Below are 27,405 nucleotides of genomic sequence, written 5' to 3'. Positions count from 1 at the left end.
AATGAATCATGGTACCATGGCAATGTTTCAACATATTCAATGATTCTGAGATTATTTTTTCATGTCACATTCTACGTGGTAGTGGTACATTTAAACATAGGTTCCCGGGCGTCCCTCTGCCCCAACGTGCATTTCACTCTGCTTCTATGGGAGGTGTATCTAGGCAGGGGGCATGCCGGTTTAAATAGTGCAGCTGCCTAGACATGCCTCCGTAGAAGCAGAGCAAAATGCGCGTCGGGGCAGAGGGACGCCCAGGAACCTCCACCTACTCACTATCTGGTATGTTATAACCCATACAATGACTGTTATTATGTCACTATAGTGATTGCTCACAGCCATATATTTAATGATGTATATTTGGGACAATTCCTTTGCAAAAATTTGCATATATGTCTAATTTGGCAATACGTATTGCGAGTATTATATTGTTCCATTGGTATGAGGCTACAAGTTTGGTTGTTGAGCGCACATATTGTATATTATGTACTTGGGGGTTATATGGCATCTGTGGGTTTGTTGTAGGAGATCCAAGGGTATTGCAGTCCCTCTTTTTTGGATCTAGCACCTTCTCTTTATGATGTTTTATTGATATATAAATAAAGATATATTTTATTTTACTAAGTACCAGTGTTGGAGACCCTTTAATTGTCACTTAGGGGTTTCCATTTTGTGAATAATCATACAGCCAGTGTCTGATACATGCTGCCCGTGGACCAAGCAGCCTGTATCAGATGTAAGGGTCCCTTTAAAATAAATAACATTTACCATGTGTCTACATTACATCAACCCTATTTTTTTTAATGTCCTTTTACTTTGGTAGGATGTTAGAGGGGTATTAGTAGTACATTTTCATTTTTTCAAGACAATTTAAAAATCTTTTTTTTTTTTATATTGTTTAAGACACCTATTGAGTTTTGAAGTGAGGATTTGAGGGGCCTTTATATTGGACAATCCCTAAAATTAATATAATTATAAAAACAACACCGGTCAAAATATCCAAAAACTGATTTCAGGCAGTTTGTGAACCCTTTTGGATTCTTCACAGGAATCAACACAAAGTGGAATAAATGCAATGAAAAATGATATTTTTTCCCCCTAACATGATGCTGACTTGCTGACTTCCTAACAAGCCACCATAACTGGTAGACATTGAGGCCATAACTTGGCCGCAGATTGCAATGACGACCATTGAGACCACAGAAATACAACGGATTTAAAGAGGGAGCTCCTTCCCCCAGCTAACCGTCTGCATGCTGCAGTCAATATTAACAGCGGCATCTAGAGGGTTAACATGCTGCATTTTCGCCCATCAGGGGATGATACTCTCTTATCTCTCAGGTCAATTAAAAGGTACATTGGCATTTATTGAGGGGTTACACTTATTGTGCTCAGTCAAACAAAAATAATTCCATACAATAGACTTATCCCGAAAGCTTAAAGAAGTTGTCCACTACTATAACTTTTTTTTTTTTTTTTTTCATAAATCTTGCTATTATGGGCCACTGAAAACATCTACTGTGTTTATTTTAGCAATATTACCTTTTATCATGCTGTAGCAGCACATCTTTAGTGCTGGATCCAGCTCTCATGGGGTTAATCGACAACTTCCTTTCTCCTGAGTTATTGTGCTCTAATACTACAAGTTCCATGATGCATTGCACTGGCTTCTAAGCCCAAACTTACCACACCCACTCCAAAACACACCCCAACCCCTCCCTCCTCTATCTTCAAAAAGATTTGTGATGTCATTTCTGTCCAACCTCCTCTTTTACATTTGTCCAACCCACACTCCATTACACACAGATAAACGGACAGATAGGAGACAATGGCTCCTGCAGTGCATCACTGAGGTTACTAAAGTTCACTGGTCTCACTTTATGGCAAAAAGCTGCGTGGGAACTTTCTCATACAGCAATGCCATAAAGTGAGACTAGGGACTATTTTCTCACAGGGGCGTTGGAATACATTGTGGGGACTACATTGTGGAAGGATACCTTCCTCCCCTCATTGTGTTCCTGGAGCCCCTGGAGAGTGGTTGCATCAGCTGATGCTCCTGCTCTCCACGGGAGATCGTCGAGGGACACTCGTTTTAATTGGATTTCTGCGGATCAGGGAGTATATTGGTTGTTTATTACTTTAATATTTTTTTACAGATGACAATGGCTTCGGGGATCAAAGTGACAAGTGATGGTGAGTATGTACTCTATGTTACATGTACTGTATGCGGCATGTCGCATGATGTCACATGTTGCATGTTGTCGCATGCTGCATGTCGTCGCATGGCGCATGTCGTCACATTCTGCATGTCGTCGCATAGCGCATGTCGTCGCATGGCGCATGTCGTAGCATGGCGCATGTCGTCGCATGCTTCATGTCGTCGCATGGCGCATGTCGTCGCATGCTGCATTCTGCATGTCGTCGCATTCTGCATGTCGTCGCATTCTGCATGTCGTTGCATGGCGCATGTCGTTGCATGGCGCATGTTGTCGCATGCTGCATGTCGTCGCATGGCGCATGTTGTCGCATGCTGCATGTCGTCGCATGGCACATGTCGTCGCATGCTGCATGTCGTCGCATGGCGCATGTTGTCGCATGCTGCATGTCGTCGCATGTCGCATGTTCTGTATGTGTTCTATGTATGTATGTACTGTATATGTGTGGTTTTTTTTTTTACATTCAACACATTAGCCGGATGATGGGACTACTACTGTCCCATCATTGGCTAATGTGTCACTCACTGTCACTGTAGCAGGCAGAGCCCGATGGGACTTGTAGTCCCATCGGACATGCCTGCACACAGAGACAACGCCGCCGCCACCACCACCGCACAGCCACACTCCAGCACCTTCGGCGGCACCTTCAGCACCACGCAGACCCCCGCTGTCGCACCGGCCGTCGCCGCCACTGCGGCACCGGCTGCCGCCGCCACGGCACCGGACACCGCCGCGGGACAGGCCGCTGACACACCGGCCGCCGCCACGGCACCGGCCGCCGCCACCGCGGGACCGGCCGCCGCCTTGGGATCGGCCGCCGCCGCCACGGCACCGGCCGCCACCGCCACGGCACCGACCGCCACCGCGGGACCGGCCGCCGACGCACCAGCCGCCAACGCCATGGCACCGGCTGCCGCTGCGGGACCAGCCGCTGACACACCGGCCGCCGCCACGGCACCGGCCGCCGCCGCCACCGCGGGACCGGCCGCCGCTGGAGTCTGGAAATTGACGTGACGTCGGCGGAAATTAGCGGTGGCTGCAGCCTGGGGCTCACGTGACCCGGACTCAGCCACCAGCATAGCGCCGCTCACAGGCGAAAAAGGCAACGCAAGGTATTTACACAATTCATCAGGGGCCCCGGGGGGATACATTGGGGGGATAATTGATAGTAGTGGACAACCCCTTTAATATTGATGTATCCCAGTTTCTGTTCTCACCATCTCCGTATTTGCAGCTGACCCTTGGTTCCACGTTGAGTTCCATTGTTCGTGTGGAGGGATCTGTCAAATATTACAGATTAGTTTCAGAGATGGTATCTAAATAAATCCTAAATTCTGTGCAAAATAATGTCTGAATATTAATAATACTGAATATTTTTTGGTAGAAATCACAGGCCAATTCTCCTGTGAGCGCCGTCACACATCAGGTTCCATATTTTTGTCTCCAAAAATTGACTTTTTTCTAATGCGGCATCTGGTTTGATGCATTTTATCTCATTTTTTTTATCACTTATCTGTGGATCCAATGGGAATACAATAAAAAAAAAATTGTAATAAAATGTCTTCCATTTTCCATCCATTTTTAATGGATTCCTATAGAATTTAATGGCCGGTTCTGATCTGCAAAATTGGATGAAGTACAAAACTAGTGTGAGTAGTTTCATTAAACTCCTTGAATCTGTGTGCGCTCCATACTAACAGTGAGAAAACTGATGAGTTAATGTGCTGTAGATATAAAAAGTCTACACACATCTGTTAAAATATCAGGTTTTTGTCATGCAGAAAAAATCATGCTAAAAGGATCATTTCATAACTTTTTCCACCTTCTATGTCACTCAACCTGTAAAATTCAATTGAAAAATAAACTGAAATAGTTTTTGGGTTGAAAAAGAAAAATAATGAACTAAAATAACTTGTTTGCATAAATATTTACACCCCTAAACTAACCCATTTTTGAAGTAACCTTTGAATGTCTGACAGCATTCAGTCTTTTTCAGTTTATCAGCACGGCACATCTAGAATTGCCAATCCTTGCCCACTCTTCCATGCAGTGGTGCATCTCCTGTGTACAGCGCCCCCATCAGGTCACTCACAGATTTTCAATTGGATTCAGGTCTGAGCTGTGGCTGTGCCATTCCAAAACTTTGATCTTCTTCTAATAAGGCCGTTCTTAGTTTATTTGGGGGAATGCTTAGAGTTGTTATCACGCTAGAAGGTGAATTTTCTGTGGAATTTGGTGAGGGCAACTAGCGGGGTTATACCATGTCTGATAAATGCCGCAGCAGACCTCCTGAAGTAGGAGTGTTAAGAGCGGCACAGATAGGATGCAGGAGGCGCAAAACTACCCAGGGAGTATGGAGAAGGGGTGGTGATGGGGTGGAATAGAATATGGGAGGGATACAACCAGCCGCTGCACAGCTTCTCTGTGGCATGTCAAGGAATGTACAGGGAACGATGACTGTCTGAGACAAGCTGTGAAGAAGCAGTCATAGATTACAGGTGAAATCACTCAGGCAACGCACAAACTATGGGGCGACATACAGGACATCAGACTTGATCAGGGGGCTGGCTTGAATTCCAGGCAAGATACAAACCACACTACTTGATCCATGACTGAGTGGAAGGAGGTATAATTAGGGGGCTGGCTTGAATTAGAAGGCAGTTGCAAGCTTCGCTCCTTGACCTGGGTCCCAGCATCCTAGGAGGGAGGATGAGCACTCAGGAGCTGCATCTCCATCACAGTTATACATATCACATACTTTGATCATTAAAACACTACCATGAATGTGAGCTTTATAGTATTTGAAGTAGCGTCGATGTGAATATATTATTTGCATCTCCCCGGAGTACCCCTTTAAAGAGTCTCTTTCTAGTAAGATTACATTTAATCCACTCTAATACAATGTTATACACATGATTAGATGAAAATACCCAAACGGGCGATTCTTGTTTTTAGGCAATGCATCTCCAATTTATAGATATTATCTACAGCTCATAGCCATTTATGAACTTCATGCCTCTTATTATTGTTAATCTGAAACACTAAACACAAGACAGAAAAATAACGATAAAGATCGATAGATAACTAGGACTTCCGTTTCCATGCTCTATGGGACAAACAGAACATCACAATATGATTTTATTGTCATCTAATTAAAACCATTAAACTCTATATTCCATCGCCTTTAATAAAGTAGTGGCTGCTAAAAAGCTATAAGTGATTGATGCAGAGCTCCATATATTAATATTTATCGCCTAGCCACATGACCTACGCAGATATCCAGAATGGATAAACTACAAAATGCTGATCAGTGACGTTGCTAGATGTCAGTTATCTACCGATATCATATTGATGACCTATACTAATGATAGGTCATCAGTATATAAGATCTGGTCAACTGAATAATCCCCCCCCCCCCCCCCCGTTTCCTCCAAGCCACCATTTTCTCATTCACTGTTCATTTCCTGTATTAGCAAATCCAAATGTCCAGTGCAGCCAGTCACTGCCTTCAGCTGCCATGTTAGCATGTTCAGCACAAAACCACAGAGGCCAGTAATTGGATGAAGTAGTCGCATGGATGTACAGCACATCATTACTATAGGAAAATCAATAAAGACCAGTGGGCTCCGCCAGAGTGTCATGGCTGGAACAGCACAGGATTTAGCAGGTGAGCCATGGATTTTGATTTACTTGTAAAGCATATTGTTTTCAAATCTAACATATAAAGCTGAATGTGTGTATGTATGTCCGGGATTGGCATCTGAACCGTCGCAGCTACAGCCACAAAATTTTGCACAGTCACACGTCTGGACCCCGAGAGCGTCATAGGCTATGTTGTGAGGTGAAATTTTAACCCCGCGCTTTCCAATTCACCAAACAATTTTGCCCCTATTTACATAATGGGGAAAAAGTGAAAGGAAAAGTGTTGGAGGCGTCGCAGCTACAGGCACAAAATTTTGCACAGTCACACGTCTGGACCCCGAGAGCGTCAAAGCTATGTTGTGAGGTGAAATTTTAACCCCGCGCTTTCCAATTCACCAAACAATTTTGCCCCTATCTACATAATGGGGAAAAAATGAAAGGAAAAGTGTTGGAGGCAAATTAACAGCTGCCAGATGTGAACAAGGGGGACTTAAAGAATGAGAGCGATGGCGCCAAAGAGTATATACTGTACAGTTGCTAAGGTGGGGCCCCGACATGGGGTAATCACCACACCACCACGGGGATATGAACACACACACAAAATGCGCGACACACTACCTCGTGCTCGAACACATATACCACCCTCAGCGCACATTTCACCACACATACACCAACCTCGCCACATAAAAGTCGAAACACAAAAGTCGCCGCTCAAAACTCGCCATGCGCAAAACTCTCCACATGCAAAACTCGCCACACGTGCAAAACTCACCTCATGGAAAACTTGCCACACGCAAAACTTGCACACGCGGAAAAAATACCACATGCACAAAAGTTGCAACACATGCAAAAGTTGCCTCACACAAAACTTGCACATACTCAAAAGGCACCACACATAAAACTCGCCACGCGCAAAACTCGCCATGCGCAAAACTTGCTGCACACAACTTGCTACACTAACCTGTCACATGCAACTCGACACACAAAAAGTTGCTACACGCATGTCGCCATACAAAACTCATCTCACAAAAGTCGCTACATGCATGTCGCCACACGCAACTCAACACACACAACTTGACACACGAAACTCGCCCTAAAACACACACAAGTCTGGTATTATCCTTCAAAAATAAAAATCTGATTAATAAGCTGACAAACTACAAGAGCAACAAATGTGCCATATAGGAATCCGGCAGCTGTCGGTCACATGACCAGTCTATTATGTGTATGTGTGAGCTAATATATACTGCCAGGGGGTGGGCTTACTGTTGGCTGGGGATTTATCAGGCTGCCAATTTAGCTTACAAATACTGAGGTAAAAATACTGACCAAATAACGTGTGAACGACGTCTTATACAGGAGGAGATGACATACAGATATATACTATATACAGGAGGAGATGACACACAGGTATATACTATATACAGGAGGAGATGACACACAGATATATACTATATACAGGAGAGATGACACACAGGTATATACTATATAGAGGAGGAGATGACATACAGGTACATACTACATATAGGAGGAGATGACATACAGGTATATACTATATACAGGAGGAGATGACACACAGGTATATACTATTTACAGGGGAGATGACACACAGGTATATACTATATACAGGAGGAGATGACACACAGATATATACTATATACAGGAGAGATGACACACAGGTATATACTATATAGAGGAGGAGATGACATACAGGTACATACTACATACAGCAGGAGATGACATACAGGTATATACTATATACAGGAGGAGATGACACACAGGTATATACTATATACAGGAGCAGATTACCTACAGGTATATAGTATATACAGGAGGAGATGACATACAGGTATATACTATATACAGGAGGAGATGACACACAGATATATACTATATATAGGTGAGATGACACACAGGTATATACTATATACAGGAGGAGATTACATACAGGTATATACTATATATAGGAGATGACATACAGGTATATACTATATACAGGGGACATGACACACAGCAGGTATATACTATATACAGGGGAGATGACATACAGGTATATACTATATATAAGGGAGATGAAAAACATGTATATACTGAGGTGAAAATGAGAGGTGTGAGGTGAAAATGAAAAGGTGTGAGTGCAAAATGAGAGGAGTGAGGGAAAATAGTGGAGTGATCGGAAAATGACAGATGTGAGGTCGAAATGACAAGTGTTAGGGGGGAATGAGAGGTGTGAGGGAGAAAATGAGAGATGTGAGGGGGAAAATGAAAAATGTGATGGGGAAAATGAGAGGCGTGATGGGAAAATAAGAGAAGTGAGGTGCTATAACTAACCACAGATATTTACTATGCCCAGGCAACGCCGGGCTCTTCAGCTAGCTTAGATTTACAATCTCCATGCTTTTCTCATGGTCAACTTTATGTGGCCTGTTCAAGAGTTGGAACAGCCAAAAATCTGTTTGTCTTTGCACCTGAAGGAAAAACTAAGAATGTCGTTTATCAAAAGGCTCTCGAATAAGTAGTAGAAGATTACTTCACATTACTTGGCCAATTTAGTTAAATCTGTGTGGAATATCTCTGGTGTTGAAATATATGTTGTAAAATGCTTCTATTAGCTTAGTTTTTGCCTTTTAATAATTACATTTATATCTATTTGTTTTGTGTTTTTTTTGTGCAGAATAAATTTTTGTTAACACATTCTATTTTGCTAACAGCAGTTATTACCCCGGGCGAAGCCGGGCAGTACAGCTAGTTCTATATAATCTTTTAAGTTGAGGAGTTAAAGAGGTTGTCTACCATGTATCCACAATTTTCTCTATTAACTATTCATTTGGAAATTAATTACTTTTCTTTATACATTTATCTACTTATGTTTCCTTGATCTTGCTGTGCAGAAAGCGATCACATGATGCCATCTGGCGGTTTCCATTTTCTTTTTGCAGCATCTGTTGGAATGCCACAGTGAGGTCGCTGGATAGGCTTTGTCATTGAGGTGTGCCTGTGTGGTCATCTTCAGGCCTGCTAAGATAGCCTCTATAGTGAAGTCACTATGTCAGAGGCTGGTGGCAAGAAGGAAATCCTAAAGCTTTGTGCACTGCACACGGCAGGATTCTTTGCAGAAATTTCCTGAACAAAACCGGACTTTTTCTGCAGGAAATCCGCATGCGTTTTTTTCGCGTTTTCTCTCGCATTTTTTTGTGCGGATATTTCACATTTTTTTTCCGGAGCTTCCCAATGCAATAAATAGCGGGAAATCTGCAAAAAATCTGCAAAATTAATGAACATGCTGCGTTTTTTACCGGAAAAAAACGCAACATGTGCACAAAAAATGCGGATTGCATTCTATTAATAGGATGCTTAAAGGATGTGTTTTTTTTCACGTTTTTATCACGAAAAAACATAAAAAAATGCGAAAAATCTGAAAAGTGTGCACACAGCCTAAATGTATTTAGAAAAGTGTTTCCTTTTGCCTAAGTTAGTTAAGAGGGTGGACATGTGGTGGACAACCCCTTTTGAAATAGATTCCGGATGTTAAAGTTTAACTGGGTAGTCTCCAGAGGAATTGTCATAAATGTCTCTCATGAAATGATCCCATTGAGATTTGAGGCTTCTTAATTAATTACTGTCACCGCATGCTAAAAGACTTTTGAATCCTCACTGCACACTTTTCCGGTTCCGGCAGCGAGAGCGAGTAGTCGATTTGCATGCAGTCACGTACCGACTAGACGTGCTTGACCTCATTCACTTCATTTGTGTTGAGCAAGGCACGTCTGGTTGGAATGTGGCCGCACTTTGGCGCTCACATGGCCATGTGGTCTCACTAAATAAACCAAAGAGAACTGACAGCTTGCAGTGGCAGCAGACTTTTATCCCAAATCTGGACAACCCCTCTCAAAATTTCCCATACAACCTCAAGGAAAAAAAAACAATGTACTGTTCATACTATGGACTGTTTTTTTTCTGACCACTATTCCATGTAACTGTATATTATTATTATTATTATTATTATTAGGAAGTTTTTTTTTTACCTGGCAAAGATTTTCTTCAGCTTTCCTCCTGGTAAGTAAAGTATTTCGGTCTCCCATCATAAATTCTTCTTCACTGAGATCTACGATATATACACAGAGTAAAGTTTACTTCCTAATTGGTTCTCACATCTAAAAGCCTCCACCTTGAGACTGAAAAATGACTTGCTCTCCCTGGTGTCCTCCATTTGCCACTCCCTGCCTACTCCACTCAGGCTGGCGTTAGCCTCCTTTCGGGATGGCATGGGGAGAGCAGGGCTAAGTCTAAAGCTCATCTCCCTGCCTTTCCTATCCTACTGCCAGGACAGGAATGGCAGAGAAGGCATGGTCGACACTCACCATTGAACTCCCCATACTACTGTGGTGGCCATCCCGAAAGCAGAGGGAGCGGAACGCTGATCTGAGTAATGGAAGCAGCGGGAAGTAACTGGAGGGCGCCAGGTTGGGTGACTAAAAATGAAAAATGTTCAGTCCTGTTTCAGTCCCAGGGTGAAGGGATGCTTCAATTATCACATATCACAGGCTGGAGCAGCACTGATATTTTGTACATCCTGACTGCTGCTGGTTTATTGGGCTCCAATATTGACTTACAGGAGATAGATCAGATTGCACCCGCTACACTGATGAATGCCCCCTGTCTTTATATTACGTTGTTCATATTATCGATTGTGACCCAACTGCAACCCCAAAAGTCCAGTATAAGGCAATCCCATTTGGAAACTGATTTTGGAGCCAGTCCCCAGAATCTTGGGTCTATTTCTTAGAGGATGATACTTATGATAATGTGTGCCATATTTTTAAAATTATTTTTTTTTGTCTCTGTGCGATTAATTGGCACATATGCACACAGAGTTTTTTGCCACTTTTTCTTTTTTGCACCTTACAATAAACTGGTGGACAATCTTCAACTTAACAAAATATAAAATTAAAAAGATTTTGCACTCCACTCGGTTACAAGAGTACAATTGCACAAACTAGATGGCAAACGATGAATTAGATGTAGGACAACCAAACCCAAGGTCATTATGCTGAAGAAAAGCCTGAAGAAACTGAGTAAAATTAACCTTAAAAGGACACAAATTAAATAAGGAATAAAGTACAAATAAAAAAAGTCGTTATTAAAACTATTTTTTCTGCAGAATCAAAAGAGCGAAAGCAATGATGTATCTTTCCCCCCGTAGATTACAATACAGTATGCATGAACATGATCTGTACGGACGGGTGGTGTACCACAGAATCGTTTACCTGAAGGGCCCATGGGACCTAAGTTTGAGCTTGGCATTACATGAGTAATGTATACAAATATACGGTAACTAAAAAAGTAGGTGGATGATGAGTCTTTGGGGGATTATATGGAAGTATATATGGAGACATATGTCATCACACTTACAGTATGAACATATTACCTTCAATGGGACCGTGCCTCCTGAGGTAGGAATCATGGTCAGGTCTCCTGGAGGTAAGGTAATGTGCTGTTACTCCAACTCTCCTGTCTGGCATCAAAGAGGCGAAAGTTACAATCACTCAACCAATACATCAGTCAAATGTATTTTCAGAGATTCACTTTCCGATTCTTCCGGTGTAATGTGCAGGGCTTTTGACAGATTTCCGGCGTGAGAGAACACACAATTGCATTGCATTACTTCCAGGCCATAGAACATAATGGAGTATGCCGGCGCATGCGCAATACTGATTTTATGCTTTGCCCACAGTAGGGCAAAGCCTACTGTGCACGCGCGAGAGGACATTTGAATGCGCACGTGCAGTAACTCTACACGAACACAGGAATTACCTGAAAGAAATACGTAGAGCAAGCCAGGAGGGGGGGAGAGACGGACAGTAAGCCCTGCCCATTGGACCGGACCGAGCATACACCACGGGAGGATTATAAAAGGTATTTATGGATCATCGGTGGGGAGTCGAGGGGTATCAAAAGTACTGGTATAATGCATAGGTGACACTAAATTGAATGATATTTTTACATGATATCCCAAAAAAGTGGTGACAGATTCCCTTTAATGACCAAATACTCTTTTTCCATGATAATTTGCAAAATAAATCTTGCCAAATCAGACAAGGTGATTTTCTGGATTTGTTTTCTCATTTTGACTCTCATAGTTGTGGTCTACCTATGATGTCAATTACAGGCCTCTCTCATCTTTTTAAGTGGGAGAACTTGCACAATTGTACCCTGACTAAATACTTTTTTCCCCCACTGTAGTTAGTGCGTAAGTTTTTAGCAAAGTCCTGGATAGCCCATTTAAGGTTGCACTTCTCAGTAAAGATACAATAGATGAACGATGGTTCAGCTGTCAGCTAACTCTCCCAACTCCTCCATACACAGGAGCACGCTCTCTGTGAGAGGGATATTACCAGACTCCTCTGGCGGTGGCTTATCTTGACTGAATACAAAAGGATCTGCAGTCCAAAATCACATATACTGGATCCTTATCTACCCTGACATCATCTTTCATGAGAGAGTCAGGAGCCCCCCTTGCACTTTAGATTGTCAGCTGCGCCTGAAAATATTGGTGGTTTTAGCCAACTTCAGTGTATGGGAATTTTAATCTAATATTGAAAGAGGTCAAACCAGCATTGTTAGCTTAATTAATCTTGTATGTAATTCCTTGTATGTTGTAATAAGAGTTCATCTTGTGCACAGCAATCAAACCTTACACTAGAATGCAATGAAATATTAACACTTACCGAATGCTTCATTTTCTGATATGGATTTCTGTATGAGAGACCTGAATAAAGAGAATATCAATTAACAATGATAGCTATGATCTATGGTCAAAGTTACATAAGGTGTTGTATAGGACATGACACTGAGCTAAGATACAGCAGGACAGTAGGAAGATGATTTTTTAGGCATTGGACCTGTAGGGGGTCAGTCCTTGCCAAGAGCTGAATTAAACTGTGACTTTAAGAGAAATCTCCCCTCTGATTTGTGTGCACATTGACTATTCCTTTCCCCCTGCAGCATGTTGATTTGAGCAAGAAGCAGGAAGTCTCTGATCAGATTCGGAAGTGGAGCGAGGGAAAGACTCATGCCTGTGTCAAGAAGACTGACCAACAAGGGTGTGTGAACAGTGAGAGACCATTAAAAGAATCTGCAGCTTTAAGGGAGAAGATTGTGCTTGGTTAACGCAGGATCGACTAGCAAGACCGTGTCAGAAGGAAAGTGTTGCATAGTACAGCAAAGATAGTTTGCCTCAAGCACCTGTAACCTGGAGAGTGAAAGCAACGCTGTGTTACCAGTGATCCCCCAGCATAGAAAGTGGACGAAACTTGCCTGGACCCGGAAAAAAACTGAACCGTTTATCTAAAAGAGGAGTGCAACACAGAAAATTTAGCTCCATTACATTGGGACCACACAGAAAGATAGCAGACTTTCTCATCCGCGCTGCAGAACTGTGACTGTGACACCAGTGTTCAACTGTGTTAGGTTATAGAGCAGGTTTCCTTATTGTTTATACTGTTTGTATTGAACTTTGTATTGCAATTGCAGGAGCACAGCTTGCTTGACACGTTCCAGCTATCCCTCCTTGTATTTATGATTTCTGTTATCATTATAAGAACCATTAGTTTTATTTTCTGGCATAAAATCCACTGTCTTTTAATATAGCCGATGTTTTGTTTCTGTCTCTTCGTCTACTGTACTGTATTTGAGCCCTGTCCGGTGGTGTCGTTCTGCCACCGCTTCAGGCCTTCTCTATTTATTGGGGTCATGTGCAGTTGCACATATTGTATGTGTTCACCCATTCAATGCAAGATTCCTATTGAAATAAGGCAGATAATTAGAAGGTGGTAGCACTGATACTAGCTTATTATCTTTGAGCTTCAGATGAGTTAGACCGCATACAGACACCCATTTTTTTGCATGTGAGAAAACAAGAACCATTTTTTAACTGGTGTGCTGGATCTAATTTTCCTCCATCTTTGGTCTTTTATGTTTAATTTTTAATAATTCGTAATCCGTAATTGTACGGAAAAAAATTCTAAGCTTCTCTGATTTATTTGAGTTGACAGTAAAAAATGAACAGCAGTCGGATGACACACAGAATACATCCTAGTGTTACCTACTTGTTTGACAACCCATTCACATACGGAGCGAAAACAGATGCAAAATGTAAACCAAAGTTTTTGCTTTTGGAAGGATGTGTCTTTAAAAATCAAAACAGACAAAAAAACATCCATTATGGTATGTTTCCCATATATTTAGATGTTTAAAAAAAATGGACGCAGTTGCTCTTTGCTTTTGTTTTTTTTGGCTGAACAATAACGTTGTGCAGACTATTGCGGTTTTAGACTTTTTAGGACATTTCCTTCCCTGATATGAACAGGTCCTGTACTGGATCATTTTATTTTAGTTTTTTTCATTCAAAAGCAGATCCAAAAATAAAAATGCCAAATAGACATGTGAATATTGCCTTATTCCCTGTTGAAAAAACATCATGATTGACTAAAATAAGACTGAGCCATACACATAACGATCTGTCACAAATTGATACCAGACAAATCAGCACAAAAGACTTATGAGCCAGAATGTGTCACATCATTTGTGCAACATCCCAGTCTGAACTGGCAGATCGGGGAGATACAGTAGTTAAATTAACAAAAAACAACAGAATGGGCTGGTGCAAAGTAGCAAACGTTTGGCACCATTTGGCCAACTGTGCCGCGCACTTGAAGTTTTAACTATGGCTGATTCAATCTTATGGATTTTGATTTTTGAGAGGTAATTAATTACTGCTGTCAGAATGATCAACATTTAGTGCCCAACTTATACACAATTTACTGTAATTACTTATTTTCCACAGTGTTGGTAAGCAGATCTCTAAATAAAATAACATTGTCCTTTGTTCTTCTGTGAGGACCACGTTGCATGACGTCGTCAGCTGTAGTAGGCAACATACACTACCTTTATTTCAGCATCAGATACATTTATGGCTGATATGGATGTTGTTTTCATTTGTTCTCCACTTACTTTTTGCGTATTTTGTTTGCATCCGTAGCATTCATGTCCGACATTTCCTTAAAAGAAAAAGTAAAACAAAATAATTAAATTAAAAGCTATAATAATCTCGTTTTTTGCCTAGAAGACTCTGTTAGAGGAACCTGTCACTAGGTTTAATCAATATAAACTACAACCAACACCTTTAATACCTTTTTTACTGTATTCTAGCAAAAGGTATATAAGTCCTCAACCCCCTCTGCATAACCCCAATAATATCTTTTATAATCCCCCCATACGGTGCAGTCCAGTCTGATGGGCAGGGCTAGTCTTGCTTCGTTGCTTCCTCTGTCCCCGTAATCACCATCCTCCTTCCCTGCTTCATGTGAATGACGAGTCTTACGTCATACACACGGTGTCCCCGGTTGTCCTATCCTTACCATCAGGGGGACAGAGAAAGAGACATAACACCTAGAACAACTACAACAGTTGTGAGGACCTTATGAGAGGCTCAGCAGGGAGGTACTACAACACACGGCGCTAGAGGAAGGCTACTGATTTCCACCTGGATAAGGGGACTCTGAATTTGCCTCCAAACCGGCCGGACTCTGCCTGCCCTATGATCTGGTGCCCTGGACTGTGGATACTGAAGCCTTCAGTAAAAAAGGTAAAGAGACTAAAACCTTGTGTCCTCGTTCTTCACTGCACCTCACACCATCCACCATCTACACTCTGGGAAGCCCTGGGGACATACTTCACCTGTGGGAAGGTATACCATCTAGCTGCCATACCATCACCCCAGCGGACCCCTTAAAGCAGTGTCGGTCACCCTGACCGAATACCACAGGTGACGTCAGGAACATTAACCCTTTAAAGACCTTTCCCCTTTTACACGGATGTCCCTAGGGCCACGGACTGGGTCAGCCACCGTGACATCCCCCTTGAGAACCGAAGGACCCGGTACCGAGTACCCCACTGCCCTATGGGGGCGCTCCACATGCACCGGATTTACTCTCCAGTCATCGGCGCTCTTTGGTCTCTCCCGTCGCATGCGCAATACAGGAGTTTGCTTTGCCGTCAGCAGAAGTACGCCTGTGCAGAAGCATGATTGTGGACACTGTGTCGGTGACGAAGGACATATTACCACATAAAGTAAGCAGGAGGACGGTGATTGCAACGAGAAAGGAGGCGCCGCAATAAGGCTATGGATGGGCCTGTTCCTACCTTTGAAGACAACATCGAGTGTCATGCTTTTTACTGCATTTTATTGTGCCATGTGAAGTATGTTCAGTGTCATGCGGTTTTTAGTAATGTGATGTAACTAATGCATAGTGTTGTAGGTACTGATGCTGCTGTGTAAAAACTGTTAATGCTTACTGTCGGTAACATTCACTCAGCTCAGGTATATGGTAAGAACGTAGGTTAGTGCTTTGGTTAGTATTACTACTGTGAATACATTAAATCAAGATATATTTAAATGTTTGGGACTAGCCCAGGCTGGGAGGGGGAAGTAAAACCGGGAACCAATTCCTGGTTTATTGAGTCAGTGAGAAAGTTAAAGGGCACCTGTCACCCCGTTTTTTCAGTATGAGATAAAAATACTGTTAAATAAGGCCTGAGCTGTGCATTACAACAGTGTATTTTGTGGACCCCGATTCCCCACCTATGCTGCCAAAATACGTTACCAAAGTAGCCGTTTTCGCCTGTCAATCAGGCTGGTCTGGTCAAAAGGGCGTGGTGTCTTCCCCCGGATCTTGCTTAGTTTTCCGTTGGTGGCGTAGTGGTTTGCGCATGCCCAAGGTCCCGAATCCACTGCACAGGGGAGTTAAAAGAGCGCGATGTGCACTATTTCATTGGTGATCGGTGGGGGCGGCCATCTTCCTTTGGCCGCGCGTGCGCAGAAGCGGCGCTCTGCTGGCCGCGACTTCAGGAAAATGGCCGCCGCGATCTCCATCTGCGCACGCGTGGCATCCCGCGGCCATTTTCCTGAAGCCGCGGCCAGCAGAGCGCCGCTTCTGCGCACGCGCGGCCAAAGGAAGATGGCCGCCCCCACCGATCACCAATGAAATAGTGCACATCGCGCTCTTTTAACTCCCCTGTGCAGTGGATTTGGGACCTTGGGCATGCGCAAACCACTACGCCACCAACGGAAAACTAAGCAAGATCTGGGGGAAGACACCACGCCCTTTTGACCAGACCAGCCTGATTGACAGGCGAAAACGGCTACTTTGGTAACGTATTTTGGCAGCATAGGTGGGGAATCGGGGTCCACAAAATACACTGTTGTAATGCACAGCTCAGGCCCTATTTAACAGTATTTTTATCTCATACTGAAAAAACGGGGTGACAGGTTCCCTTTAATGAAAGTGATTGTTGGAGGCGAGGTGAAGTTCAAGGCGCAGTGGTCTGGAAGTACGGTGTGAACAAAACATTCTGGCGGTATGAGGTCAGACAAAACTCCCTGTGGACATTCCTGCAACGTCCGGAGCCTACGACTCTAAACAGGTGCTGTGGAGAGTACCTTAAACCCCTTTCGTGTAGAGGAAGATGGACGTGGAATCGCTTGAGGGAACCATAGCGAATATCGGTAATATTGCGGTGCCAGATGGGAAATCCCTGGAGATAACTGGATCTGTTAAAGTAGGGATAGTCTGAGCTAAAAGTAAGAAAATTATGGAAGTGTACTGTGTGAACAAAGCAAGTGGCAAAGGGTGCTGTGCCTGATACTGCGTCTAAAATACTGAGGACTTGAACTATCCAGTAAAGTTGAACTTGTTAAAATGAACTGGGTGTCTCCTGATGTGTGCGGCTGGTCCTGGAACTATCGACGTGGAGACACCCAAGGCTTCCGGCCCGCAAGTGAGTGTAAAGCACTATACACAGCACACACATATGGACTGGGACACAATTTCCTTGGAAAGTGCCAGGGTGTGATGGAGCAGTAGCCCACAGCTACCGTCTTGGGCACCTTGCACCGCAGCAAGACAAGTGATGCCCATCGGACCGCACCATGCCGTATGAAGGCGATTATATAAGGTATTTTTTGGGCTAGGCAGAGGGGTTGGAGACTTATATTCAGCTTGCTAAGTTACTGTAAAAGAGGCATTAAAGGTGGTGGCCATAATTTACATTGGGGAAAACCTGGTGACAGATTCCCTTTAACATAGTAACATAGTTATTAAGGTTGAAGGAAGACTGTAAGTCCATCTAGTTCAACCCATAGCCTAACCTAACATGCCCTAACATGTTGATCCAGAGGAAGGCAAAAAAAAAAAACCATGTGGCAAAGAGTAAGCTCCACATTGGGGAAGAAAATTCCTTCCTGACTCCACATACGGCAATCAGACTAGTTCCCTGGATCAACGCCTTATCAAGGAATCTAGTATATATAACCTGTAACATTATACTTTTCCAGAAACGTATCCAGTCCCCTCTTAAATTTAATTAATGAATCATTCATTACAACATCATACGGCAGAGAGTTCCATAGTCTCACTGCTCTTACAGTAAAGAACCTGCGTCTGTTATTATGCTTAAACCTTTTTTCCTCCAGACGTAGAGGATGCCCCCTTGTCCCTGTCACCGGTCTATGATTAAAAAGATCAGCAGAAAGGTCTTTGTACTGTCCCCTCATATATTTATACATTAACATAAGATCACCCCTTAGTCTTCGTTTTTCCAAACTAAATAGCCCCAAGTGTAATAACTAGGGTTGAGCGAAACGGGTCGTTCATTTTCATAAGTCGCCGACTTTTGGCAAAGTCGGCGTCTCATGAAACCCGACCCGATCCCTGTGTGGGGTCGGCCATGCGGTACGCGATCTTGGCGCCAAAGTCGCGTTTCGTATGACGCGTTTAGCGCCATTTTTTCAGCCAATGAAGGAGTGTGGGCAGAGTGATGACATAGGGGTTAGGGGCGTGCACGCCTATTATCATTTTAGCGCTTGTGCGCAGCAGGGATTTGCAATGTGTAAAACGAAATTTTCGGGGCAGGGACAGAGGGGGAGAGAGAGAGAGAGAGAGAGAGAGAGAGAGAGAAAAAAATAAAATAAATAAAAATCCCCATTGACGTGCATAGGGTTTCGTGTTCCGGCCGATCCTCGACTTTGCGCAGTAATCGGTCGATTTCGCCCGACTCGACTTTTCAAAAAGTCGGGTTTCGCAAAACATGACTCGACCCTAAAAAGGTCAAGGTCGCTCAACCCTAGTAATAACCTATCTTGGTATGGCAGACCCCCCAGTCCTCTAATAACCTTGGTCGCTCTTCTCTGCACCCGCTCTAGTTCAGCTATGTCTTTCTTATACACCGGAGACCAGAACTGTACACAGTATTCTAAGTGTGGTCTAACTAGTGACTTGTATAGAGGTAAAATTATGTTCTCCTCATGAGCATCTATGCCTCTTTTAATACATCCCATTATTTTATTTGCCTTTGCAGCAGCTGCCTGACACTGGCCACTAAATGTGAGTTTGTCATCCACCCATACACCCAGATCTTTTTCATTGACGGTTTTGCCCAGAGTTTTAGAATTAAGCAGATAGTTATTCATCTTATTACTTCTACCCAAGTGCATGACCTTACATTTATCCCCATTAAAGCTCATTTGCCATTTATCAGCCCAAGCTAATCATCCTGTAATATAAAATTGTCCTCCTCTGTATTGATTACCCTGCAGAGTTTAGTGTCATCTGCAAATATTGAAATTCTGCTCTGTATGCCCCCTAAAAGGTCATTAATAAATATGTTAAAAAGAAGAGGGCCCAATAGTGACCCCTGTGGTACCCCACTGCTAACCGCAACCCAGTCCGAGTGTGCTCCATTAATAACCACTCTTTGTTTCCTTTGCCTGAGTCAGCTCTCAACCCACTTACAAAAATTTTCCCCTATCCCCATTATTCTCATTTTATGTATCAACCTTTTGTGTGGCACCGTATCATAAGCTTTTGAAAAGTCCATATACACTACATCTACAGGGTTCCCTTGGTCCAGTCTGGAATTTACCTCTTCATAGAAGCTGATCAAATTAGTCTGACATGAACAGTCCCTAGTAAACCCGTGCTGATACTGGGTCATGAGGTTATTCCTCTTCACATACTCCAGCATAGCATCCCTTAGAATGCCCTCCAGGATTTTACCCACAGTAGAGGTTAAGCTTACTGGCCTATAATTACCAAGTTCAGTTTTTGTCCCCTTTTTGAATATTGGCACCACATTTGCTATACGCCAGTCCTGTGGTACAGATCCTGTTAACATAACACTTGTGAACTCCTCTCATCATAGATTGTATATTGGGAGTGCTCCTAATGGAGAGATCAAAGATGCCCAATAAGCTGAGTATCAAATGATGACATAAACTGTATACTATAGGGTAGTCTCCAAAGGCACTGGTGTGAACACGGCCTCACATTAACATGAATTATTTTTTACAAATTGGTAAAAAGGAAATGTGTTGTATGTTTAGATGTTGGATAGAGAGCACTGTGAGAAGAACTGATTTTAATGCTTCATCATGGCAGTATTAAGGTTGGGGTGACATAAGTGTATAAATGATGGGTCCGATTTTCATCCGGAAAAGTGGAATGATTTTTTCTCACTTATCATCAAAAGTTTACATACCCCGGCAGAATTTTTGCTTTCTTGGTCTTTTTTTCAGAGAATATGAATGATACCATCAAAACTTTGGATGTTTTGGGTTGTCATTATGATTGAAAAAGGGAAAACACAGTAGTTTGACAATAAATGGCTTCACCCAACCACTAACCATGAGTGGAGAAAAAGTGTTGATGTTATCATTCATATTCTCTGAAAAAAGGCCAAAAAGCAAAAATTCTACTGGGGTATGTATATTTCCAAAAGAATTAGCTAAATGAAAATTGTATGGAGAACCGAAAAAAAGGACAATTATTTACAACAGGGTTCTACTAAGATTTAATGTAACATTAAGGAAAAAAATGGTTGCAATATACAGTATACCGTTCTAACAACTAGGCCAATGCATAGGCCCTGTGTCACCATCTACTGGGTACAAATGAAGGTACAAAAAGTCAGGTTTTCCCATTCTAAGGTTTAGGTGTAAACGCTGCGTTCTAATCACGCAGTTAAATCCGCAAGTTCCTAGTGAACTATGCAGATTTAATGCATCTAATGAATAGCTATGGGGGAACCTACACAGCAGAGACTAGCATCTCCGCTGCCGAAATGAACATGCTGCGGCTCGTAAACCCGTACCGCAAGTGAGTATATGTAGCGGTAAATAGAAGCACAATGGTCATGGGATTTTCATAAATCAGATCGGCTGTGCTTGTAATGTAGAACACAGCATTTTGGATGCGGCGCAAATACACTGTGTCCAAAACGCTATTCCTAATCTTGGATGCGCAGCCTAAGGGTTTTTTCAGGAGTGCGACACTGACTTGTGCTGCTTTATAGCCCCAACCCCCTGAGGAAACCTGTGTGGCGAAACTTGATGGGGTGGCTATGTGATGTTTTTAGGTAGAATGAGTGTTGCCTGTATATTCTTGGAAGAGAGATTCTAATTGAGTGGCTTCTAATCTATGAACTGAAGTCATGGTAGATATACAGGCGCACAGTTGTGCATAGAAATTAGAATGTTCTATTAATCAGACAGATCCTAGAGATTATAATTGTTATTGTATTTGCACAGGCACACTAGTGTGTTTTTTATTTCTACAGCACTATTTTAAGAAAGTACAATAAAAGTCATGTTTTAATGCATCCCTTAATTAGGGTTTATTTACCCTCTGGGTAATTTGGTGACATGAATGGATACAGTGGATACACTCTTTGGTGGTATTGTTGCATGTATGCAAATCACATACTTGAGGTTACATGACTTTCTGGTTTTGGTAGCGACACCGCACAATCCTGACAGCATGCAGTGTGCACGCTGTAAGGATTCAGAAGACTGCAGACACATGGAGTGATTGCAGAATTTCACCGCAAGACCAGACAACACCTTTAATCTCTTTTTGTCAGAGCCAATGTTTGTTTTTGCGCTTTGTTTTATTCTCCTCTTCTTCGAAGAGCCATAAATGCTCAGATTTTTCACAAATGGGGCGATGCCAAATATTTTTCTTTTACTATTATTATTTTTTCTTTATAGACTGGGCAAAGAGGGGTAATTTAAACTTTTTTGTTTTATATATTTTTAAAACTTTTTTTAATTTACTTTATTTCTTTTTTTTTAGTCCTGTGGACGACTTGCGCCTACAACCCCTTTATCACTTTTACTATGTATAAAGTAAAAATAACGATCTTCTATAAAGTCCAGCCCATGTCTTCGCTTTATAGGAGTGCAAAGACGGTAGCGATGGGGCCTTCAGTAGAGCCCTGGCTGCCAGGGAAAACCACTGGGATCACGTGATTGCATTGCGGGTGGTTAGGGGGCGTTGGAACGAGCGCCCCACTGGGATTGCAACAGTTACATGCTGCTGTCACAGAATGAAAGCAGCATTTAAGTGTTTAATCAGCAGCGTTGGTGTAGGAGGCAAGCACTGGCTGTATAACACAGCTGACACCCCTTCTGTATGTATGGTATTGCAGCTCAGAGAGTGCAGGAATCCCTGTATTTTCAAGAAGCCCTCCTCCTCCTCCCAGCAATATTTTTATCCTCTTAATATATTGCAGTCATCATATTATATAGCACTGTGTACTTACAATTGCTCATTCTGCCTTTCTACCCAGATAATTCTTCTCTTTTCTATGACATCACGAGATTAAAAACAGACTAGCTGAATCCTTCTACCCTCTATGTAGAAAAAGGAGGTCAATTTTGTCTGCACATCATAAGTTGCTGCAAAAGTCCCTGGCAGGGAAGAGGATGGAGCAGTGGGGTCAGGAATTGAGGGGGGGATGATAAATGCAGGGACAAGAGACTTCCTGTTTCTACATAGAGCAGAGAAAAGAGAAGAATTTACTTGGTAGAAAGGCAAAATGAGCAATTGTAAGTGCACAGTGCTGTATAATATGATGATTGTAATATACTGTATAGAGGATAAAACCTTTGATGGGAGGAGGAGAGCTTCTTTAATGATTAGTAAATGTCCTGTGGTCGGACCTCCACTGATAAAACACTGATGATGTATCTTAAGGATAAGCCATCATTTAAAGGGAATGTGCCACCAAGTTTTTGCTATGTAATCTGAAAATACCACAATGTAGGGGCTAAGACCTTGATTCCAGTGATGTTTCACTTGCTGGGCTGCTTCCTGTCATTTTGATACAATCACAGTTTTCTCTGCTGCAGATCTAGCGGAGTTCTTAATGCTGAACTCTGTATAACCCCGCCCACACCACTGATTGGCTGCTTCCTGTGTATACTGTATATTGACAGTGGTGGGGGCGGGGTTAGATGACTAGGAGGCATAAGACAACTAGTCCTGTAGTGATAATCTCCTGCCGATAAAACACTGATGTTATTGAAACAGCAACACACATCCTAGTAAGCGACACATTGCTGGAATAAGGGTCTCAGCCCCTACATTTATTTATTTTACCCACTTATATAGCGCCATTCATTCCACAGCACTTTACATTCAGCAGTAATTATGTCATTCCGTCTCGGCATGTCTTTGGAGTGTGGGAGGAAAGCCACACAAACAAAGAGAACATACACACACCTACATCATGGTGCTCTGATGACATTAATCATATTTTTAACATTTTGCTTGGTCACTAAGGGGTTAACGTAGGCTGCATGTGATTCACCCAGTTTTTCCACTTGTTTGCTTGCATCTCAACACCATTAACTACAATAGTGTAAACGGTAACACCAGGCATGGCCTATCAACAAAAGTGGCGCTGTTTCTGGAAATAAAATATGGACCCCGTTGTAGGTTTTTTTGTCAGCTGGAGAGAAATAGGTCTGTAACCAAGGCTCTAAAGCATCTGTGAACTGGGATTTTTTTTTCTACACTGCTTATTAATTTTCTCCCGGTGACATTATTTCTAGTTCTGGTATTGCTCGGCTTAACTTACTGATGCTGAACATCTGTTAACAACTTTTACAAAGAGGTCTCTAAAGCAATTTGGGATTAAGATCTTACGTATTCTAAATGAAAGTCACCAAAGCCCCATCTGCTTTCTGTGCGGTATGTATTCGTACGTCGGTTTACCGAAAAATGTCATTAATTCAATTTACTTCATATAAGTTAATTATGTTTGGGTTTTTTTTAAATTATTTTATTTTATTTTTTAAATCCAGCAATGGCCTTTGCCTGTAAGGTCGCCCGTCTGTGCTACAGCACCCAGCAGGTAGCCAACACCTTCCAGACCACCAGATATTGATTATTTCAGTGTAGGGACTGGTATCAGCAGTGGGAATGGGAGTCAGGATGGAATATATAAAATCAATGTTCCATTAGAAAGAATAGCAAGATTATGAAATGGACAATTAACCCCGACCGCTGCAGCCTTATGGCTCTGTAGACAGCGCTTACAGGGGGTTTAATCTGTATCCAAGGGTTCCAGATGGTGGGAAACGCTGGGTATTTCATCCGGCCATGCTCCTGAAAAGATCCTGTTAATCGCAGTATGACTCGACTTATTCCTGGCCAACTGGGAGAGCGGAGATATAAGAGCTGCAGAACAGAGGCCGCCCCAAGCCAGAAAGTCAGATCTGAGACCGTATTTTACAAGCGGATTCAGATCCGGGACATCAGAATGTGAAGATCATTGATCATCAAAAATGAGAACAAAAATTCAGTAAATTCAATTATCTGTAAATATAAAAGTTCGGCACAATACTTTTATGCAGGTGGGGAAAAATGCTGCAAAGCAAGAAATAAAAGTGGTAATTGTATTTTGTCAATTGATAAAAAATAAACTATTTTCGCTTACAAGAAAAAAAAGAAAAAAAACGTTACAAGGAATGTGTCATCAGAAAATTAGTAATTCTTTAAATTATGTTTTTAGACTAAATGTTTTTTTTTTTACAATTTTTATGCAATTCTTTTTATTTTTTATATTACTATCTATATAAGAAAAAGAAAATAAAAAATCTTGCAACTTTTGCCTAAAACGCCTAATACTAGACTTATACTTCCTGTTCTATACACTATTCAGCTGTCTCATTATTATTGCAGACAGGATTACAATCAATCTTTAGGCTGGTTTCACACATCCTGATATTTCCGATACCGTAAAAAATGGTATCGGAGATGTCAATGTCCGTGTGTGTAATACTTGCAGCACACATGTGCCACATCAGAACCACACGTAGCAACGCATGAGAAGCAGCGGTGCAGTAAGCGCTGTTCCCCGATGCCGGGTGCTGAACACGGGTCTCATCATTCTCCCCTGCTCTGCCTTCGATCAGCGCAAGCAGTGGAAAATAATGAGAGTTTTATTCAATGATAACAGTGACAGCAGGCGGTGGCTGATAGGACTATTACTCCCATCAGCCTTCCCCTGCTGCTGCTAATAAGGCTAGGTTCAGATTGCGTTAGTGCAATCCGTTTAGCGCGAGCGCTAGCGGATTGCGCTAACGCAATGTCTTTTTCGGGGCCGCGTTCAGGGGTCGCATTAACGTCCCCGCTCTCACAGATCCCCGATCTGCCTGAGCGGAGAACGGACCTCTGGTGCGCCGCGGACGCTGCAAGCAGCGTCCGAGGCGCGCTACAAAAGACCGGCACATCGCTAGCGCGTGCCGAAAATGACACGCGCTAGCAATGCGCTCTAACATTGCCGGCAATGGGAGCGCTAACGGACGCGGTGCACGGCGTTAATTTCGCCGTGCAACGCTGTCCGTTAGCGCTATCCCATTAACGCAATGGGAACCTAGCCTAACAGTGACAGCAGGAGCGGCTGATGGAAGTATTCATCGCCTGTGCTATAAATAAATAAATAAAAAAATTGGTGTGGGTTCCCTAGTATTTTCTATAACCAGCCAGGCAAAGCTGACAGCTGAAACACCAGAATTACTTTTTTGTGGTCGCCGCAACATTGCATTAAAATGTAATAACGGGCAATCAAAAGATCATATCTTCACCAAAATAGTATAATTAAAAACGTCAGCTCGTCACGCAAAAAAAAATAAGGCCTCACCCAACCCCAGATCATGAAAAATGGAGACGCTACGGGTATCGGAATATGGCTTTTTTATTTTTTTTAACACAGATTTGAATTTTTTTCACCACTTAGATAAAAAAGAACCTAGACATGTTTGGTGTCTATGAACTCGTAATGACCTGGAGAATCATAATGGCAGGTCAGTTTTGCATTTAGTGATTGATCCTAGTAAAAATGCAAAGTAAAAAAAACTGTGGGATTGCACTTTTTTGCTATTTCACCGCACTTGGAATTTTTTTTCCCATTTTCCAGTACACAATATGTTAAAACCAATGGTGTTGTTCAAAAGTACAACTCGTCCTGCAAAAAACAAACCCTCAAATGGCCATAGTGACGGAAAAACAAAAAAGTTATGGCTCTGGCATGAAGGGGAGCAAAAAATGAAAACGCAAAACTGAAAATACCTCCAGTCATGAAGGGGTTAAAGGGGCAAAAAGGGGCTAATTTGAACTTTTGTGTTTTTCTTTTTTCATTTTTTAAAACTTTTTTTTTTATTTATACTGCTTTCAATAGTCCCCTTAGGAGAATAGAAGCTGCGATCATCCGATCTCCTGTGCTACACATAGAAGTGCTTCAGCACTGGTATGTGTAGTGCAGCGCCCCAGAGTCCTGGTTGCTGCAGTACTGACGCTCCGCCGCTATGGGGAGCTATGGTACGTCTGATGGCACTGAAGGAGTTCTTCTGACCAGGTATCACAGTCACCAATACACTTCACAGTCTGGCCTCCAGGGGGAGCTAAGGGTACTATGTATTAGGCCACTCCTCACAATCTGGTAAAACTGGGGGTTAGGCAGAAAGTTAGAAAGCTGACTGGGTTGGAACCAGGCAACACCTTGTGGCAGAGGGTGTTGTGGGGGAAGATTCAGAGGGGTCCCTGTCAGGGGTGGGATCCTGACAGAGGCCTAGAAACCAGAGAGAACGTTACGGGACCGCGCCTGCACGATATAGCGGCAGTACCCCAAGAAAGGACAAGAAGCGAGGTTTATTGTGCTGAGTGAGAAACGAGATCAACGCAACAAGGAGAATACCAGTAGGAGTCGTGCTGTAAGACGAGGCAACATCCTATTGAGGCGCGTAACCGGTGGCCGGAACGCCGAAGAAGTACTAAGCTCCAAGCAATACTTCAAACCTATGGCAGGACAGTCAGTTATAGGCGGGCTGTCTCACCCAATTGACCTAGGAAGACACAGGGAGGTAACAACAGGAGTGGGGCGACGCTAGAGTCCCGGAAGAGCTCCGAGCCTCCCCGTCATACGGGTGCATCCTAACCATAATATCTGGGGGACGTGGAAGAACATCAGAATCGAGTTGTGAGGGAACACGAGAAACAGACACAACAGTTGTGGGGACTACCCCGTAAGCACAGCAGGGGAGGACCACAACACACAAGCGCTAGAAGGTAGGCACAGATTTCCACCTGCAAAGAGAACTCTGGAGGTGCCATCGGACTGGCCGGACTTGCGCAGCCCGGTTAACCGTATT

The 27,405-nt window shown here is 42.8% G+C and overlaps 1 protein-coding gene across 1 annotated transcript in view; it reads right to left on the bottom strand.

Moving 5' to 3' along the window:
* The window catches only part of SAMSN1 (SAM domain, SH3 domain and nuclear localization signals 1), a 166,781-nt gene that overhangs the window by 107,011 nt on the left and 32,365 nt on the right, over positions 1 to 27,405 (bottom strand). The window contains exons 3-7 of the mRNA XM_077294039.1: positions 14,868 to 14,914; positions 12,584 to 12,624; positions 11,284 to 11,370; positions 9,881 to 9,960; positions 3,431 to 3,493 (exon numbers count right to left, since the gene is read on the bottom strand). Of these exons, the coding sequence (XP_077150154.1) occupies positions 3,431 to 3,493; positions 9,881 to 9,960; positions 11,284 to 11,370; positions 12,584 to 12,624; positions 14,868 to 14,914 (318 nt within the window). The remainder of the gene's footprint in view (positions 1 to 3,430; positions 3,494 to 9,880; positions 9,961 to 11,283; positions 11,371 to 12,583; positions 12,625 to 14,867; positions 14,915 to 27,405) is intronic.

Source organism: Ranitomeya variabilis, chromosome 3 (genome assembly GCF_051348905.1).
Source record: "Ranitomeya variabilis isolate aRanVar5 chromosome 3, aRanVar5.hap1, whole genome shotgun sequence".
Lineage (NCBI taxonomy): Eukaryota > Metazoa > Chordata > Amphibia > Anura > Dendrobatidae > Ranitomeya > Ranitomeya variabilis.
This window is presented reverse-complemented; position numbering and strand designations above follow the sequence as displayed.